The sequence below is a fragment of the Scyliorhinus torazame genome, chromosome 4 (genome assembly GCF_047496885.1).
Source record: "Scyliorhinus torazame isolate Kashiwa2021f chromosome 4, sScyTor2.1, whole genome shotgun sequence".
Lineage (NCBI taxonomy): Eukaryota > Metazoa > Chordata > Chondrichthyes > Carcharhiniformes > Scyliorhinidae > Scyliorhinus > Scyliorhinus torazame.
In genome coordinates, this window is record NC_092710.1 from 313,757,645 (window position 1) to 313,778,757 (window position 21,113).

At 51.3% G+C, this 21,113-nt stretch overlaps 1 protein-coding gene across 2 annotated transcripts in view; it reads right to left on the bottom strand.

Moving 5' to 3' along the window:
* Positions 1-17,091: 17,091 nt before the first annotated feature.
* The window catches only part of mertka (c-mer proto-oncogene tyrosine kinase a), a 245,025-nt gene continuing 241,003 nt past the window's right edge, over positions 17,092-21,113 (bottom strand). For both annotated transcript variants that reach the window (XM_072500095.1, XM_072500094.1), the window contains exon 19: positions 17,092-20,868. In XM_072500095.1, coding sequence (XP_072356196.1) covers positions 20,406-20,868 — 463 coding nt within the window. In that variant the 3' untranslated portion in view covers positions 17,092-20,405. The remainder of the gene's footprint in view (positions 20,869-21,113) is intronic.

A 21,113-nucleotide genomic window follows, 5' to 3' on the forward strand; every position in this document is an offset into this window, starting at 1 on the left:
CGGGGAGGAGGTTGGGGAGGTCCGTGCCGGGGAGGGGGATGGGGGGTCCGTGCCGGGGAGGAGGTTGGGGTCCGCGCCGGGGAGAAGGTTGGGGGGTCCGTGCCGGGGAGGGGGATGGGGGGGGGGAGTCCGTGCCGGGGAGGGGGATGGGGGGTCCGTGCCGGGGAGGGGGATGGGGGGGTCCGTGCCGGGGAGGAGGTTGGGGGCGTCCGTGCCGAGGAGGGGGATGGGGGGTCCGTGCCGGGGAGGGGGATGCGAGGGCAAGTGAGTTGGTCCACCTGGCCAGGTGCCAGCCTCCAACAGTTGGACCCATGCGGTCCATGCGACCTGGCTGGGGGGAGGAGGGGATATGGGCAATGATGACATGTCGTTGTTCTCCTCCCCCCCACCAGGCCGTCATGTTTTCCGATCATCCAGCGATGTTGGCCGCCGTGGCGGCAGCCGCTAATGTCTATGTTGCCCTGGATGAGGAGGAGGAGGAGGAGGAGGAGCGTGTCAGAGAGGCGGCGCAGGCTGCCGCAGAGGGACAGGCGGCAGCCGCCCAGGCTGGAGGGACACCTGACCGACAGGACGAGGAGGGGGAGGAGGACGTCGCGGCCCCACGGCAACGGAGGCACCCGATGGCGCCCCGTGTGTACCGGCCCCGGCAGTCATACCAGGACCTCACGGACTGGGAATGCAGGAGGAGACTCCGGATGACACGGGAAACCGTGGCACACATCTGCTGGCACACCTGTCACCGCGTGGCACTGGCGGGGGACACCCCCTCCCCGTGTCCGTCAAGGTTACGGTTGCCCAGAACTTTTATGCAACGGGGTCATTCCAGGCACCGAGTGGGGACCTGTCCGGCATATCGCAGACATCGGTGCACCGGTGCATCCGGGCAGTGACAGGTGCCCTATATGCCATGGCGCACCGCTACATCCGCTTCCCTGTGGACCGGGCCAGCCAAGATGCCCGGGCCGTGGGCTTCTCTGCTGTGGCCGGGTTCCCCATGGTCCAGGGCGCGATCGATGGGATGCACGTCGCCGTGCGGCCACCTGCAGATAACAGGGCCGTATTCACTAATAGGAAGGGGACCTATTCGATGAACATACAGGTGGTCTGCGACCGCATGATGATCCTGCACGTCTGCGCCCGTTACCCAGGCAGTGTACACGACTCATACGTGTTGTCGCGGTCATCCATCCCCGGCATGTACGAGGGACGCCGTCCCCGGCTGAGGGGCTGGTTGCTGGGCGACAGGGGCTACCCATTGCGATCGTGGCTGATGACACCTATACGGAGGCCACGCAATGAGGCGGAGAACCGCTACAATGATGCCCATGTAGCGACAGGGGGAGTGATAGAGAGGTGCTTTGGCGTGCTGAAGATGCGTATCAGGTGCCTGGACCTCTCTGGGGGCGCCCTCCAGTATCGGTCAGATAGGGTCGGCCGCATCATTGTGGTGTGCTGCGTCCTGCACAACATAGCCCAGCAGAGGGGCGATGTGCCGCAGGCAGAGGAGGGCGGAGTGGAGGAGCAGCAGGAAGAGGAGCAGTCCTCCCCAGATGAGGGGGATGGGGGTAATGGTCAGGGCAGACGGGGTGGACACAGGCGGGTGGCTGACCACCGTTACTGGCTGGCCCAGCGGGCACGGGACAGACTGATAGCCGCCCGCTACACTGACTAGATGGGCGTGGGAATCGGGTAGTATGGCCACAGACCGCACACCATGGCAACAGCCGACCACCCACACCCCCCACCCATCCACCCACCCAGCACCCTCACCCCCTCCCCAACCCCACCCACCCCACCCGCATGCACACCACCCCACCCCCCCCATTGCCGATCCACCTGCGGCACAACGGCCAGGCTCACACAGTTGCGGGTGGACGCGTGTCTATTGCAGGCCATGGAGGATGATGACAACCCGCCCTGCGATGAGCTCCTGGCTCTACATCGTTGGACTATGTCTGACCCATGGCCACAGTACCACCATCCACCCAGACCATCCCTGCATGCGGCTGTGACACTGCAGCGCACGGTCCCGTCCTCTGCCCGGGGGGATGTTGATGGCGGCCCAGGCGGAACGGGGCAGACTCACCTGGGGCTGAGGTAAGACCACCCCTCACACACACACTTGCGCTCAACGTACATGACACCCCCGCACGCTTTGGACAGAGCACAAAGGCAGCTTCTGTAGGTGTAACATTGACTTTAATAACCAAAGGAGTTCATGCACGTGCCCTAGCCCCTAAAACTCATCTGTGCCCTGCACCCGTGCCAACTTACTCAGTGATAAAATTGTTTGGCCTTACGGGCCCTTTGACTACGTCTACGTGGTTCCCCAGACGGTACAGCAGAACTGGAGGTGGACTCCTGTGATTCCTGCCCTCTGACACTGGATCCCTGGGGTGTCCTGGCCTAGATGGGCCAGGCTGCGGCCCGGGCGACTGGGATGGCGAGCTGCCAGTCTGTCCTGCCCGTTGCCCACCCGATGCACCTGGGACGGAAGGGGGGGAGTCCGAGGTGTCGCGGTGTTCCCGGACCTCCCCTACAGGGGGACCCGGGACGGACCACACCACCTCCTCCTCCCTCGGGGTGCCCGATGGCCCCCAGGCCTCTACATGGGTGGGGGATGCGAACGGACTGGCCATCCGACGCGCCCCCGGCATCTGGCGCTGCCAGTCCTGGAGGCCCGTGCTGGTATCGACAGGGGTCTGTAGGTTTGCAGCCATGGAGCCCAGGGGGTTGGCAAACCCTGTCTGTGACAGTGCGACGCCGGCTCGCACATGGCCACTGGCGCCGATGCCCTCAGCGATGGCCTGCAGAGACTGGGCCATGGCCTGCAGAGACTGGGCCATGGCCTGCTGAGACTGGGCTATGGCCTGCTGAGACTGGGCCATGGCCTGCTGAGACTGGGCTATGGTGTTGAGCGCCTCTGCCATCTGGCGCTGGCACTGGCTCATGGCCTCCTGTGAGAGGGCAGCCATGTCCTGGGCCACAGACGCCGCCTGCACGGAAAGCCCCAGGCCTCGCAAACCATTCCCCATGTCTGACACCGTCGCACCCATTGCCTCCACCGCGGACGCCACCCGTGCGGTGTCGGCCTGGGTCGCACATATGACCGGCACCACTTCCAGCTCCTGGACACGGGTGGACTCCTCCACCTGCGACTGCAGCCGCCGCAAGCCGGCCGTCACCCTCTTCGCTCGTCTCCGGGTCGGTGGTTGCATCGGATCTATGTGTGGGTGTGGAAACTCCAGGAACCCGGGATCCATCTGGGCGGCAGATGTTCGCTTGGGCTGGGCTGCCCTCCGACCGCCCGGCCCCTCTGCCGCTCCTACCTCCACCTGCTGTACCGGGACGGCTGTGTTGTGCGCACCAGTGAGTGTACTAGACGCCTCATCACTAAAGTGCCCAACCGAGGTGAGTGTTTCTGCGATGGTGGAGGGTGTTGGTGACAGCAGTGGCGTTGTGTCGTGCTCTTCGTCCCACTTTGAGTCCATGGCACTTTGGGGTGGGGGTTCGTCTCCACCCATCCACTCTGAGTCACTGTCCGGTATTTCGTCTTCCTGGGTCGTTCTGTCCCGGGTAGGGGTGTCCTGGGCAGTGCTGTCCCGGGTAGTGGTGCCCTGGGTAGTGGTGCCCTGGATAGTGGTGTCCTGGGTAGTGATGTCCTGGCTCGGATGTGACGGGGGCCTGTGGCTGCCCCCCTCGTTGCTGGGTGGTCGCTCCCGCACGTGACGGGGGTGTCGTCTCCCTGTTGCTCCAGGTCTCTCCGTCTCCCGTGGTGTGCGAGGGGCATCCTGCGGGCGTCGCATGCTGGAGGGTCCGGGTTTCTCTGTCTCCCGTGGCCTCCGAGGGGCATCCTGCGGGCGTCGCATGCTGGAGGGTCCGGGTCTCTCCGTCTCCTGTGGTCTCCGAGGGGCATCCTGCGGGCGGTCTGCATCTGCGGGGATGGGTGCCTGGACGTTTGGTCCTGCGATACACAATGAAGCATGCATGGTTAGACATCAGGCAGTGATCAGGTGATATGGGGGAGGGGGATATAGGGGAGGGGGGATATGGGGACGGGCTGTCGGTGGCTCACTTGCTAGTACGCCCCCGACATCTGCATCAGCAACCTCCCGGTCGTCAGGTCCGTCAGCCAGTTCCAGGGCCCTTTCCTCGTGTTCGGTCAGTGGCCTCTCATCAGCGGGCCCTCCTCCAGTCCTCACATGCTCCCTGGTGTTGTGTGCGCGCTTCTCCTGTGGGGGGGTTGGGGGGTGGGGCAGGGGGTGGGGGTGGTGGCAGGGGTAAAAGGCAACACTGTTAGGCAGGTATATGAATGCACGCCATCGGTTGCGCGTGCATTGCAGAGGTTAAGGTTAGGGCTGGATTCACTTGGGGATATGGGGGAGGGGGGGATATGGGGGATATGGGGGAGGGGGGATATGGGGGAAGGGGGATATGGGGAGGGGGATATGGGGGAGGGGGATATGGGGAGGGGGGATATGGGGGAGGGGGGATACGGGGAGGGGGGATATGGGGGAGGGGGATATGGGGGAGGGGGGATATGGGGGAGGGGGGATATGGGGGAGGGGGATATGGGGGATATGGGGGAGGGGGGATATGGGGAGGGGGAATATGGGGGAGGGGGATATGGGGAGGGTGGATATGGGGGATATGGGGAGGCGGGGATATGGGGGAGGGGGGATATGGGAGAGGGGGGATATGGGGAAGAGGGGATATGGGGAGGGGGGATATGGGGAGGGGGGATATGGGGGAGGGGGGATATGGGCGAGGGGGGATATGGTGGAGGGGGGATATGGGGGAGGGGGGTATATGTGGGAGGGGGGATATGGGGAGGGGGAATATGGGGGAGGGGGGATATGGGGGAGGGGGGATATGGGGAGGCTCACCCTGCCTGCTCTGACGAGGTCGTTCACCTTCTTGTGGCACTAGGTGCCTGTCCGTGGTGTCGGCTGTGGCGTGGGGCAACTCTGCGGCCGTGCCCGGGATACAGGGCGTCCCTCCTCTGCTCCACTGCGTCCAGGAGCGCCTCCACATCCCGTGACTCGAACCTCGGGACTGAACGGCGGCCAGCCATCCAGTCGGGTGTTCCGGTCGGGTGGGGGGGGAGCAGCGCGGCCTTATGAGCCGTCACGCCGTGCGGCGCGTATGACACTGCACGGCGTGAACCACGTGCGAAAGCGCGGATCCCGTTACGTCGCTGCTAGCCCATTTCGGGCAGGAGACTTTCGACTCATTTTTCCGACGTGACGCAAGTTGGATTTGCGCCGTTTTTTGCGCCGATCGGCGGACTTTGCGCCGATAACGGAGAATTCCGCCCCATATCTTTGACATTTATGTCCTCTCATTAAGGCTTCTCAACAGAAATGTGTGACATTGTGTCTTCTGTCTTGCTGTCGTTGCTCAGGTTTGTCCATCCGTTTCTTGCTAGATGTAAGGGGCAATTTATCTTGGCCAATCCACCTAACCTGCACATCTTTGGACTGTGGGAGGAAAACGGAGCACCCGGAGGGAACCCACGCACGCACGGGGAGAACGTGCAGACTCCGCACAGACAGTGACCCAAGCCGGGAATTGAACCCAGGTCCCACGCGCTGTGAGGCAGCAGTGCGAATTAGGTTCTGGTGCCCCTGCCTCAGGGTATTTGTTTCAGTCTTCTCAAGACCTCTTAATACATTTGGACATCTTGGGCGAGATTCTCCGACCCCCCGCCGGGTCGGAGAATTGCCGGTGGCTGGCGTGAATCCCGCCCCTGCCGGTTGCCGAATTCTCCGGCACCGGATATTCGGCGGGGGCGGGAATCGCGCCGCGCCGGTTGGCGGGCCCCCCCCCCCGCGATTCTCCGGCCCGAATGGGCCGAAGTCCCGCTGCTAAAATGCCTGTCCCGCCGGCGTGGATTAAACCATCTCTCTTACCGGCGGGACAAGGCGGCGCGGGCGGGCTCCGGGGTTCTGGGAGGGCCCTCACCTTGAGGGGCTAGGCCCGCGCCGGACTGATTTCCGCACCGGCAGCTGGCGGGAAAGGTCTTTGGTGCCCCGCCAGCTGGCACGTAAATGACTTTGCCGTGCGGCACATGCGCGGGAGCGTCGCGGCCGCTCACGGCATCCCCGTGCATGAGCAGTGGAGGGGGTCTCTTCTGCCTCTGCCATAGTGGAGACCATGGCGAAGGCGGAAGGAAAAGAATGCCCCCACGGCACAGGCCCGTAGAGAGTAGTGGTTGATTGATATTTTCTCTGGCTAGAGGAAGGTTTGTAGTCAAGTTCCTCAGGGGTCACTGTTGGGACCCTTGCTCTTCTTGGTATAGACCTCGGGGTGCAGGGCACAATCTCAAAATTTGAAGATGATTGGAAACGTGGAAGCATCGTAAATTGTGATGAGTACAGCGCAGAACTTCAAAAGGACAGGTATAGGTTGGTGGAGTGGGCAGGCGGTGGCAGCTCACCACCACCTTCTCAAAGTAGGTTAGGGGGTGGACAATAAATGCTGGCCTAGCCAGCGACGCTGTCATGTGAGAGTACCTTTAAGAAATGGGTGTTTATAAATGGGTGTGTACATAAATATCTGTAGTGAGAGTACCTTTAAGAAATGGGTGTTTATTACTGCAGTAATGTCAGAGAGTGGGTGGAGCTGGGCTGTCTGTCAGCTTTTTACTTTTGTTTTAGGCTGTGTGCTGCAGGGTGGGTTTTAGTTTCGTTTTCAGTCAATTGTTATTGACTGAGGCTCTCTGGCGGGCAACCCAGTGGATCTGATTGATATTTATGCCCCAAACTGGGATGATACAAATGTTATTAATCATTTGCTGGCCTCCACCCTGATTTGGATCCACATCAGCTTATTCTGAGTGGGAACATAAATTGTGTTCCAAACCTTAGTCTGGATTGGTCCAAGCCCAAATCTCTGACTCCATCAGGGGTGGCCAGAGCTTTGTTGTTTATCATGGAACAGATTGGAGGTGGGGGGGGGGGGGGGGGGGGGTGATAGATCCAAGGCGCCTTTTCCACCCAGATGATAAACATTTTCCATTTCTTTCACGTGCATCAGGTATACTCACGGATCGATTCTTGTGGATTTGCATTTGTTTATTGTCACGTGTACAGTGAAAAATATTTTTCTGCAAGTAGCTCAACAGATCATTAAGTACATGAAAAGAAAGGAAAATAAAAATAAAATAAAATACATAATAGGGCAACGCAAGGTATACAATGTAACTACATAAGCACTGGCATCGGGTGAAGCATACAGGGTGTAGTGTTAATGAGGTCAGTCCATAAGAGGGTCATTTAGGAGTCTGGTGACAGTGGGGAAGAAGCTGTTTTTGAGTCTGTTCGTGCGTGTTCTCAGACTTCTGTATCTCCTGCCCGACGGAAGAAGTTGGAAGAGTGAGTAAGCCAGGTGGGAGGGGTCTTTTATTATGCTGCCCGCTTTCCCCCAGCAGCGGGAGGTGTAGATGGAGTCAATGGATGGGACACAGGTTTGTGTGATGGACTGGGCGGTGTTCACGACTCTCTGAAGTTTCTTGCGATCTTGGGCCGAGCAGTTGCCACAACAGGCTGTGATGAAGCCAGATAGGATGCTTTCTATGATGCATCTGTAAAAGTTGGTAAGAGTTAATGTGGACATGCTGAATTTCCTTAGTTTCCTGAGTGAGTATAGGCTCTGTTGTGCTTTCTTGGAGGTAGCGTCGACGTGGGTGGACCAGGACAGATTTTTTGTGATATGAACCCCAAAGAATTTAAAGGTGTCAACCATTTCCACCTCGGCCCCGTTGATGCTGACAGGGGTGTGTACAGTACTTTGCTTCTTGAAGGCAATAACCAGCTCTTTAGTTTGGCTGGAATTGAGGGATAGATTGTTGTCACTGCACCACTCCACTAGGTTCTCTATCTCCCTCCTGTATTCTGACTCATCGTTATTCGAGATCCGGCCCACTATGGTTGCATCATCAGCAATCTTGTAGATGGAGTTGAGACCAAATGTTGCCACGCAGTCGTGTGTGTACAGGGAGCATAGTAGGGGGCTAAGTAGAGGGCAGTAGAGCGGAGCTGCTGATTGGCTGTTGCAGGGGAAATTTGCATACGTCCGTGTGCTCACCTGAACTTGACGGTGGTTTGTGGAGGAGCTGTTGTCAAGTGACACTTAAACCCGAAACACTTCTTCAGTGTTTACCTCCCTACCCCCGCTGTTAACAACCGCTGTTAAGATCAAGAGGAAGGGTCGAGGGCAGGTAGAAGTCAAAAGAAGTTGAACTGTGATGTCACAGCCTGCAGGTAAGGGACTGGCTGGTGACTGGTAAGTAGTTTTTCTTTTATTTTCCCTCAGGTGTTATCATGCAGGGCACAGAGGTTGCTGAGTGTGTACTTGCTGAGAAGGGGAGCGAATAACAGGTAAGCTCTTTCTTTTTCTTTTTTTTTATCTAGAGGGCATGGCAGGGAAGGTAGTGCAATGTTCCTCCTGCAGAATGTTTGAGGTGAGGGACGCCGTCAGTGTCCCTGCTGATTTCATCTGTGGGAAGTGCACCCATCTCCAGCTCCTCAGAAACCGAGCGAGGGAATTGGAGCTGAGCTGGATGAACTTCAGATCATTCGGGAGGCAGAGGTGGTCATAGATAGAAGCTACAGGGATGTAGTTACTCCAAAGAATAAAGATAGATGGGTGAAGGTGAGAGGGGCTGGGAGGAAGCAGTCAGTACAGGGATCCTCTGTGGTCGTTCCCCTTAGTAACAAGTATCCTGCTTTGGATACTGTTGGGGAGGGGGGGGGGGGGGAACTTACCAGGGGTAAGCCATGGGGTACAGGTCTCTGGCACAGAGTCTGTCCCTGTTGCTCAGAAGGAAGGGGGGAGAGGAGTAGAGCATTAGTCATTGGAGACTCCATAGTTAGGGGGATAGATAGGAGATTCTGTGGGAACGAGAGAGACTCGCGGTTGGTGTGTTGCCTCCCAGGTGCCAGGGTGCATGATGTCTCGGATCGTGTTTTCGGGATCCTTAAGGGGGAGGGGGAGCAGCCCCAAGTCGTGGTCCACATAGGTACCAACGACATAGGTAGGAAAAGGGAAGGGATGTAAGGCAGGAATTCAGGGAGCTAGGGTGGAAACTTAGATCTAGGACAGAGTTATTATCTCTGGGTTGTTACCCGTGGCATGTGATAATGAGAAGAGGAATAGGGAGAGAGAGGAGTTGAACACGTGGCTCCAGGGATGGTGCAGGAGGGAGGGTTTCAGATTTCTGGATAATTGGGGCTCATTCTGGGGTCGGTGGGACCTCTACAAATGGGATGGTCTACACCTGGACCAGAGGGGTACCAATATCCTGGGTGGTAAATTTGCTCATGCTCTTCAGGAGGATTTAAACTAGTTCAGCAGGGGCTTGGGAACCTGAATTGTAGCTCCAGTATACAGGAGGTTGAGAGTAGTGAGGCCATGAGTAAGGTTTCAAAATTGCAGGAGTGTACCAACAGGCAGGAAGGTGGTTTAAAGTGTGTCTTCTTCAATGCCAGGAGCATCCGGAATAAGGTGGGTGAACTTGTGGCACAGGTTGGTACATGGGACTTCGATGTTGTGGCCATTTCGGAGACATGGATAGAGCAGGGACAGGAATGGTTGTGGCAGGTGCCGGGGTTTAGATATTTCAGTAAGCTCAGGGAAGATGGTAAAAGAGGGGGAGGGGTGGCATTGTTAGTCAAGGACAGTATTACGGTGGCAGAAAGGACATTTGATGAGGACTCGTCTACTGAGGTAGTATGGGCTGAGGTTAGAAACAGGAAAGGAGAGGTCACTCTGTTAGGGGTTTTCTATAGGCCTCCGAAAAGTTCCAGAGATGTAGAGGAAAGGATTGCAAAGATGATTCTGGACAGGAGCGAAAGCAACAGGGTAGTTGTTATGGGGGACTTTAACTTTCCAAATATTGACTGGAAACGCTGTAGTTCGAGTACTTTAGATGGGTCTGTTTTTGTCCAATGTGTGCAGGAGGGTTTCCTGACACCGTATGTAGATAGGCCAACGAGAGGCGAGGCCATATTGGATTTGGTACTGGGTAATGAACCAGGACAGGTGTTAGATTTGGAGGGAGGTGAGCACTTTGGTGATAGTGACCACAATTCGATTAAGTTTACTTTAGTGATGGAAAGGGATTGGTATATACTGCAGGGCAAGAGTTATATCTGGGGGAAAGGCAATTCTGATGCGATGAGGCAAGACTTAGGATGCATCGGATGGAGAGGGAAACTGCAGGGGATGGGCACAATGGAAATGTGGAGCTTGTTCAAGGAACAGCTACTGCGCATCCTTGGTAAGTATATACCTGTCAGGCAGGGAGGAAGTGGTCGAGCAAGGGAACCGTCGTTTACTAAAGCAGTCGAAACACTTGTCAAGAGGAAGAAGGAGGCTTATGTAAAGATGAGACATGAAGGTTCAGTTAGGGCGCTCGAGAGTTACAAGTTAGCTAGGAAGGACCTAAAGAGAGAGCTAAGAAGAGCCAGGAGGGGACATGAGAAGTCTTTGGCAGGTAGGATCAAGGATAACCCTAAAGCTTTCTATAGATATGTCAGGAATAAACGAATGACTAGGGTAAGAGTAGGGCCAGTCAAGGACAGTAGTGGGAAGTTGTGCTTGGAGTCCCAGGAGAGAGGAGAGGTGCTAAATGAATATTGTTCGTCAGTATTCACACAGGAAAAAGACAATGTTGTCGAGGAGAATACTGAGATACAGGCTACTAGAGTAGAAGGGCTTGAGGTTCATAAGGAGGAGGTGTTAGCAATTCTGGAAAGTGTGAAAATAGATAAGTCCCCTGGGCCGGGTGGGATTTATCCTAGGATCCTCTGGGAAGCTAGGAAGGAGATTGCTGAGCCTTTGATCTTTAAGTCATCTTTGTCTACAGGAATAGTGCCAGAAGACTGGAGGATAGCAAATGTTGTCCCCTTGTTCAAGAAGGGGAGTAGAGACAACCCCGGTAACTATAGACCAGTGAGCCTTACTTCTGTTGTGGGAAAATTCTTGGAAAGGTTTATAAGAGATAGGATGTATAATCATCTGGAAAGGAATAATTTGATTAGAGATAGTCAACACGGTTTTGTGAAGGGTAGGTCGTGCCTCACAAACCTTATTGAGTTCTTTGAGAAGGTGACCAAACAGGTGGATGAGGGTAAAGCAGTTGATGTGGTGTATATGGATTTCAGTAAAGCGTTTGATAATGTTCCCCACGGTAGGCTGCTGTAGAAAATACGGAGGCATGGGATTCAGGGTGATTTAGCAGGTTGGATCAGAAATTGGCTAGCTGGAAGAAGACAAAGGGTGGTGGTTGATGGGAAATGTTCAGACTGGAGTCCAGTTACTAGTGTACCACAAGGATTTGTTTTGGGGCCACTGTTGTTTGTCATTTTTATAAATGACCTGGAGGAGGGCGTAAAAGGATGGGTGAGTAAATTTGCAGATGACACTAAAGTCGGTGGAGTTGTGGACAGTGCGGAAGCTAGTTATAAGTTACAGAGGGACATAGATAAGCTGCAGCGCTGGGCTGAGAGGTGGCAAATGGAGTTTAATGCAGAAAAGTGTGAGGTGATTCATTTTTGGAAGGAATAACAGGAAGACAGAGATACTGGGTTAATGGTAAAATTCTTGGCAGTGTGGATGAGCAGAGAGATCTCGGTGTCCATGTACATAGATCCCTGAAAGTTGCCACCCAGGTTGAGATGGTTTTAAGAAGGCGCACTGTGTGTTAGCTTTTATTGGTAGAGGGATTGAGTTTCGGAGCCATGAGGTCATGTTGCAGCTGTACAAAACTCTGGTGCGGCCACATTTGGAGTATTGCATGCAATTCTGGTCGCTGCATTATAGGAAGGCTGTGGAAGCATTGGAAAGGGTGCAGAGGAGATTTACCAGAATGTTGCCTGGTATGGAGGGAAGATCTTATGAGGAAAGGCTGAGGGACTTGAGGCTGTTTTCGTTAGAGAGAAGAAGGTTAAGAGTTGACTTAATTGAGGCATACAAGATGATCAGAGGATTGGATAGGGTGGACAGTGAGAGCCTTTTTCCTCGGATGGTGATGTCTAGCACGAGGGGACGTAGCTTTAAATTGAGGGGAAATAGATATAGGACAGATGTCAGAGGTAGATTCTTTACTCAGAGAGTAGTAAGGGCGTGGAATGCCCTGCCTGCAACAGCAGTGGACTCGCCAACACTAAGGGCATTCAAATGGTCATTGGATAGACATATGGACGATAAGGGAATCGTGTAGATGGGCTTTCGAGTGGTTTCACAGGTCGGCGCAACATCGAGGGCCGAAGGGCCTGTACTGCGCTGTAATGTTCTAAGCACGCAGCCTTGCGGGCCCCTGTATTGTGGACTATTGTGGAGGAGGTGTTGTTATTATTTGTGGTGGATAGGTCTCCCCTTCCATTTGAGGTGGCGGCTGGTTACACAGCGATTGTTATTTTGGACAATTCCCCGCATTTTGCTCATTTGGCATTAGAATCAGCTCCCTCCCATAGTCCGGCATGGGGGTTGGTCACAACATTATTGCGAACAAGAAATTTAGTAAATGCATGTGCACTGTCATATCTAAAATTTCATAGAAATGAGTCAATCTCATCTTCTATACTGCGGGAAGCCTTAAGGTGGTCCTCGGGGGGGTGGAGATTATCTCCTACAAAGTGCACATAGTGAAGACAGGACAGGGCGGCAGAGGCTAGTGGTCTCCATTCTTTAATTTAAGTGGTCCATCTGTACTCACTTGCCCCAACCCCGGAGTTGTTGGCCAGTAGGAAAAAGCTGCATACAATTCGAGCTATTGGCAACAGAGTGGTGGGTCAGCTGCAACGCGCGAGGGGTATGTTTTATGAATATAGGGAGGCCAGTCGCCTCTTTGCTCATGAGCTGAAGCGACAGGCGGCTCCCCAGGAGATCATACATGTACATAACCTGAGCGGCAGTCTGGTTTCTGCCTCTCCTTGGGTTAATGCAGCTTTTGAATAGTCTGTCGCGGTCTCTAAAGATCGGAGTCTCTGGCTGAGGGATCGGTCATGACTGACTTTTTGAACAGCCTATCCATCCCAGCTGAGGGAGAGAGGGGTTGGCATGCCCATCGGGCCAGCAAAAAATCATGAAAGGTTTTGGATTAATGCAGACTGGTAAAATTCCTGGCCCAGATGGCTTCCCCCATTGAATGTTATAAGATGTTTGCAGTTAGCACCTTTAATTCGGGATATGTTTAATGACTCCTTACCCTGGGGTTCATTGCCCTCTACCCTCACACAGGCCTCTATCTACCTGATTCTCAAGAAGGACAAAGACCCAACAGAGTGTGGGTCGTATCGATCCATTTCATTCTTAAATGCAGATGCGAAGTTACTTGCCAAAGTGCTGGTGCTACAGTTGGAGCTCTGCCTCCCAGAGGTGATTTCAGAGGGTCAGACAGGCTTCGTTCAGGGTCGACGCTGTCCTTTTTCCCTCTTTGGTGTCCAAAAAGGGTGGGGGGGGGGGGGTGATTGTTCCCCCTAGATGGTGTTTGATAGAGTGGAGTGGGAATATCTGTTTGAGATTCTTGGGAGGTTCGGATTTGGACACATCCTTTAAGAAGTACCTGGCTGAGCACTTGGCGCGTGATAACATTCAAGGCTATGGGCCAACAGAAGAAGGTAGGTAGGTCAAGTGTTTTTCATGTGTCGGTGCAGACTCCTTTTGTACTTCCATCCCCTCCCCCGAACATTTTTTTCTCCCCCCCCCCCCCCCCCCCCCCAAGCCTTCTCTCTCCACAGTGCAGATTTCTCTCTCCACTACGGCGGCACGGTGGTTCAGTGGTTAGCACTGCTGCCTCACAGCTCCAGGGTTCAATTCCGGCCTCGGGTGACTGTTGGTGTGGAATTTGCACTTTCTCCCCGTGTCTGTGTGGGTTTCCTCCGGGTGCTCTGGCTTCCTCCCAGTCTAAAGATGTGCAGGTTAGGCGGATTGGCCATGCTAAATTGCCCCTTAAGTGTTCAAAAGACTAGGTGGGGTGACTAGGATAGGGTGGAGACGTGGGCTTAAGTAGGATACTCGTTCCAAGAGTCACTGCAGACTCAATGAGCCGAATGGCCTCCTTCTGCACTGTAAATTCTGATTGCCCACTCCCCAGAGCTGCTTTCTATAATTGATAAATCATGTACAGGGTTTTTGAGTGAGTTGAGCAACAAAACCATGTGCCGGGGGTGCCCGGATGTGTCAATAATAAGGCAGGAGTTTTGAATGCAGTGGTCAAGAATGAAACTCAATCTTTCTGCATATTTTGCTTCATCAGCCTAACTGCTTTTAATTGTGCCATCCTAACCATTCTCTTTAAAAGGATTGCAAGCAACTTGAAACTGGCTATTGCTCTCTGATTTACTCATCCTCTCAAATGATCCAGCTGATACTGAAAACATACTGTGTGGTAACAGTCAGTTCTCTTAACCGTCTCAATGTTAAGACATGGACATTTTAACACGAGATCCATGACACTCAAAAATTGGTAAATGTCCGTTCAGCAATTTCATTATGATTTTCTTCTGAAACAGAAACCATTTCATTTGGATAGATTTTGAAAAGATCTTTTTATATAAAAAGACATAGGCTTTATAAAGAAGATTTTTTTTCTACGTACATTGTGATTCAATTAGAGCAAACCAAACTGGATTAAATCAATGAATTAAATAAAATGAAGAGCAGAATTGAAAATATAAAATTTCTTCTATAAAATTACATCTCACTTGAAAGTGGCCAAAGGCTCTCAGCAGCTTTTTGTTTTTACATAAGAATTTGTTCAAAAGTTAATTGATTGCCCACTTGACATATAAACTTATACTACAAACAGAGTTTGACAATGGAAAATCCACGTACACGAGCCAGCTAGGAATGACTTTGGAACTTGATATTGTAACATCATGCCTTCCTCCCCCACCATTTGCCTTTTTCCTTCAACAAAAATTATAAAAACACTTTTCAGTTCCTTGGACAGTCCAGTTGGATTCTTGGCTGCGATTCCAGTTGTACTGTGCACCAGTGTGACCAAAAGTAGTTAGTGATCTTTTACGTGCAATGTAAAATAGCTCCAAATTGTGGTTATAGAATTGGATCATGCTCAAAGTATGGTTTCTCTCCAGCTTCAATACACAATGTTCCCAATTTGTGCACATTGCGTGAAGCAGGTTCAGTGACCAAATGTGTTATATGCACCTGCCCGCCCTGAATCTCGCTGACGTGTTTTTGAATCCAAGCTCTTCCAGTCGAGGGGCTGGCTTGGTTTAGATAAAACCTGCTTACTTACTCTGCTTTTTCATTTGTGGTTCCAGTCCCAACCAAAAAGAGGGCAAATGTACAGAATGTACAGAGAAAAACGCATATGTGGGCAGTGTTTAAGGAAGAAAAAAGTAAAAGAGGAAGAAATAAATTAAGTTACATAATGGAAGTTACACAACAGCTGGACGAAAGGAAGTGTCTGGCGAGGGCACAAGGTTAACACGTCAAGACAACCAACAAGTTTACATCAACGTCAGAAAAAAATGCCATTCTGTTTGGCAGTGCAAAGCACTGGAGCAAAGCTTCAATGAAAATCTCAAATTCTGAAAAGTAGGGTTTTAGGAGTCTCACAGTGGATCCACACTAACCTCAACTTTCCACGACATTCATTTTCCACAATAGCAGGCTTGGTATCGGTATAACTGCATGCAACACAATCATTTAAAAAATGCCCACTTGTATGATTTTAGCTTCATCAAAATATTTTGCCACATATAGGGCGCGATTCTCCGACCCCCCGCCGGGTCGGAGAATCGCCGGGGGCTGGGGTGAATCTCGCCCCCACCGTGTCCCGAATTCTCTGCCACCAGAGAATCGCCGGGGGTGGGAAACGTGCCGCGCCGGTTGGCGGGCTCCCCCCGGCGATTCTCCGGCCCGCGATGGGCCGAAGTTCTGCCGCTGTCAACCCTCGCCAGCCGGCGTGGATTGAACCACCTAGCTTACCGGCGGGAACAGTCGGCGCTGGCGGGCTCCAGGGTCGAGTGCAGGGCGATTTGGCCACAGGGAGTGCCCCCATGGTGGCCTGGCCCACGATCAGGGCCCACCGATCGGCAGGCGGGCCTGTGCCGTGGGGGTACTCTTTTTCTTCCGCCTTCGCCATGGTCTTCACTATGGCAGAGGCGAAAGAGACCCCCTCCACTGCGCAGGGATGCCATGAGCGGCTGCTGACGCTCCCGCGCATACATCGCCCGGCGAAGTCCTTTCGGCGCCGGCTGGCGTGGCGCCAAAGGCCTTTCCCGCCAGCCGGCAGGGCGGAAATCACTCCGGCACGGGCCTAGCCCCTCAAGGTGAGGGCTTGGCCCCCTAAAGGTGCGGAGAATTCCGCACCTTTGCCGCGGCCCGACGCCGGAGTGGTTCCCGCCACTCCATTACGCCGGATTCTCCCGCCCTGCCGGGTAGGGGAGAATCCCAGCCATATTCTTCATTTAAAAAAATTGGTACATTTTGTCTTGAAATTGTCAGAATACAATGGGAATTCATTATTTTAGCCCATAGAGGGCATAAAGCTGGTGAATAAAAACTGCCAAACCAAATTTTGAGATTCAGTGTGGAACGGTTCAATATGATCCAAATGTATCTATTGTATTGAATGAAGATAGAATCCCTACAGTGCAAAAGGAGGCCATTCGGACCATCAAATCTACACTGAATCTCCGAAGCCCACTCTCCCGCAACTCCATCACCTAACCAACACATCTTTGGACTCTAAGGGGCAATTTAGCATGGCCAATCCACCTAACCTGCACATCTTTAGACTGTGGGAGGAAATTGGAGCACCCGGAGGAAACCCACACAGACGCAGGGAAAATGTGCAAACTCCACTTCTGACTCAAGATCAGAATCCAACTCAGGTGAGGCAGCAGTGCTAACCACTGTGCCATCCATCACCAAGTTGTCCATAGGGCAGTGGGGGGGGGGGGGGGGGGGAGGAAATCTGACAATACATTGCAGTGGTGGGAAGGAGTGTGACATGATGCCTTTTCAGCAGCTAGCAAAATAAGAACAGTACTGTTCATAAAACCTCTACCAAGGAAGAGGAGAGGTTATAGACAAATGCCTATTACTGTCATGACAAGTAGAAAACATTTTTATTTAGGTAGCATATTTTACTGCTGCCAGTACCTGTAAAGATCATTATGGGAGGGCTAAACAGCTATTGACATAGATCAAACAACAAACCGCTGAGCCGTGGAGGGCTCTGAAGCGAGGGAGGGCAAAATCAGCCAGGAGCTGTTATCCAGCTAGCGATAACTGGATTTCACTGACGTTCATCATCTAGGCTCAGAAATGAAGATTTGACCGCTTGCGAAAAAAAACCTGAAGGTACCCATCATTCAATGAGACCTTCCCACCAGCAGGAGTCAGCTAAAGACATGATAAGGAAGAAGAAAAATACACCTGGGCAAAAGATTTCGACATGGTGTGGACCAAAGCTTTCAGCAGTGCGGAGATCAAAAGTCATACAGAAAGGTAAATGAAAGTCATTCAACTGCCCACATCACTTTACTGAACAGCACGAGATGGCATTGCAGGGCTGCAAGACTTTCTGAACACTTGACAGTGAGCAGACACAACTCAAATCTTGTCCAGTGTGTTTTGGTGAAGTATATATACACATATTCAAAAACAGGGACAGATACAACATTTTTAGATTGTCAGTGAACCCAGTACCATATGAATTAGGAGCAGGAGTAGGCCAATCAGCCCTTTGAGATTGCTCCGCCATTCAATAAGATCAAGGCTGACCTGATTCTAACTTCAACTCCACTTCCTGCCTGCACCGATAACCTTTCACACCATTGCTAATCAAGAATCCATCTACTTCTGCCCTTTCCTGGTGACCAGGCCTTAGGCCTAGTCTGTCTTCGTCTAGCTCGGCTTGTTCAGCGAAAAGGCACAAAAGGTTTCATTCATTGCCTCTACTGCTTGGCACTTTCTACTGGTGTTTTTATTAATTACCTTACTAATTCATTTCTTTGACATTGATTTTTATGTTTTCTTCACACTTTTAACTATATTTTGGGGGGAAATTCATATTTATTGCTATACCCACTCAGATTTCAGGCAGCTGCCACTGGGTTTCTTACTGGGGCTGTGATGCTCACAAGAAGTCTTGATTGCTTTTTGAAGGGCCGGCAAAATAGGTTATTTTTGCTCCAATAGTAACGCAAATGTTCTAAATGCTCAGCATGTCTGGCAGCATCTGTGTAGAGAGAGCCTTTGTTAGAACTACTGCAGATTGTGGACCTGAAGTGTTGACTCGCTTTCTCTCTCCATTTTCTGCTGCTCATCCTGCTGAGAATTTCCAGCATTTTTGGTTTATCTTTCATATTTCCAGCATCTGTAGTACTTTTCTCTCCCATTAAATGCTCTGCGCTGGGCATTGTCAGTGTGGTTGGTTTCACTTTAAAATGAGAAAGCATTTATCACACAATGCAAATTTTGCTGCTAACAAAGGCCACTATATGGATAGAAATATCACATTATTGCAGGTGAATTGGTTGGTGCCAATATTGTGGAAGATTTCGCCATTTTTAACCTTGGAAACCAGGAGTCATGTGCCAGTAGAATATGTCATGGTTAGTTCAAGAAATTCTCATTTGAGAGGGTCAGGTCTTTTGGATATTGTTGTCTGGATATTCCATAGGGCTAAGTTAAAAGAAGTAGAGCTGGTTGCATAATATGAACATTCGAATTGTCTGACAAAGCCATGGTTTTCGATGGGACATTATGAGTAGAGGCAGCGTACAAAAGCCAAGAAGTTTTGCTAAACATATTATAAAACAGTTCGAGTCCACTATGACTATGGTTCCCAGGTCTGGGCACTGAGGAATGTGAGGGGAGGTTCAGGGTGGTGGGGGTGGGCGGGGGAGATAAGGGGCTCAGTAACAGGTGAAGGACTAAGGTCCATGATTTATCTCCCCGGCATTGAGCCAGGATGTCGAAGATGGGGCAATGCCATTGAAAAGCCAGGGGGCGGTGGTTAGATTCTCTCTTGTTGAAGATGGTCATTGTCTGGCACTCGTGTGGCATGAATATAACCTGCCATTTATCAGCCCAAGCCTTACCTTGCTGCTTGCAGGCTGGGGCCCTTCATCATCTGTGGAGTTGGCAGTGAAGTGGACACAGTCAGCAAACATCAGAACTTATGACCTTATGATGGTGAGAAGGTAATTGAGAAAGCAGCTGAAAATGTTTGGGCAATACCCTGAGGAACTCTTGCAGTGATGCCCTGGGACTGAGATGATTAACTTCCACTAACCACAGCCATCTTTCTTTGTGCTACATATGACAGACAATGGAGAGTTTTATCCTGATTCTCACTGACCTCAGTATTTCTTGGGCTCCTAGGTCAAAATGCGGCCTTGATTGTCAAACACAGTCACTCTCACCGTACTTTCCTGGGTCCTTATGTCTTAGTATTATATCGGGGCAACGGATAAGAATTGGATTTCTTGAGCATCCAGATAGTCCAAATACAGTGAGCTGAATGGCCTCCTTTTGTATTGTTAATTTGGCTGATTCTTCAGTATTTTCACAAGACCACCTATTTATCTATTTCAAAAGCAGCAGATATTGGAAGATCACCGGTCCAAGGAACTTTGAGGAAATAAAGCAATCCTGCTCTAAAAAAATTACTTTTTATGGATGTACAAATATCAACTAACAGAACTTAATTAAAAGAATTTAACACTTTTTATATAGTACTTCAAATTAAACTATGACTGTAAACTTCAGAGGCACAGATTCAAACTTGAGAAGGGAAACGTGGGATTGGCATCAGGATTTTCTTCCTCACTCAAGTAATAAGCAAACACTTGGTGTGGATTTCCAGGTGGGGCAAGTGAGAGAGAAACCTCAGTCACTTCTGAGGTAATTGGATGCTGTGGTTGGGGAGTGGAAGGGGAGGCTGCAACGGTGATTTTGTAGCGAGCAGATGAACGAGAGTGGGCTGACTGATCTTCTTCTTCTTTCCCTCTGCCCCAGTCATGAGAAATGGTCACTACTTTATTCAATGCTGGTCATAATCAAGTTCAGTTACAAGTGTGAAACAGCAGTTCACATATTGCAAGACCTCCAATAGTAAGTACAGAATTTTTACAAAAATGTTAGACCGTTCAAGCACTCTAGAATTCATTTCAATGCCCTGAAAATCCTCAGGACTAGTGAAGGAAAGGCACACAAATATACACATCTTCAAGTTGCTCCCTGATTCAACACCAAGACCCACACATTGGACTGGTGAAAAGACTGCACTTGGATGAGCTAACAACTATTTAAAAGCGCACTTGTGGAATTCAAAACAGTATCAACATCTTTGATTCCTTTCTTTGTTCAAAAAAGTAGGAAAATATACACAAAGCGCCCGAGCACACTTTTTTCCTTCATAGCATCATAACGGAGTCGTCAGATGAATCATCAGCATATGGAATATCCCCAGAGTGGGGTCCAGTTGTAGGCATTGTCGTCCCATTATTCTGGGCAACTCCATGCAACAAAGGTGTTTTTCCATCTAATGTGTTCAACTGCTCTTCAGATACCCCAGATATGATATATCTGTCTTCCATCTGCACCGCGCCATGAATTTCCACAGTGACAGTAGCGTCTGCAGGCCCTGGACTACAGGATGCTGCTTCATTGTAATCGCACAAGTCCACATCGGAGAATACAGTGTCTTCAGTCAGCTGCCTCTCCTCTTTAGGCATACCTGTATTGACGTAAATTATGTCTTCTTTGCTTCGGACTTCAGGCAAACTCTCTAAAAATTTGGTGAGAAACACTTTTAAATTGGTAAACGTGGGCCTATCTGCAGGATCAGTTCGCCAACAGGAATACATAATCTCATACCTGAAAATGAACAGACAAAATTCCTTAAGATTTGAAGTAAACAATTTTTGGCAATATCCAATTATTCACTCACATTCGAGGGGATAGTCCAATTGATACAAACTGATTTAGGGCCATTTCTAAATTTTGTGCCCAGCTTAGTCCAACATATTTTTCCTCCTACCCTTACTCTGATCCTTTAATAACCTAGAGGATGTTAAAATCTAAACTAGCTTATAGGGCATGGTTTCTTGATTGACTTTATT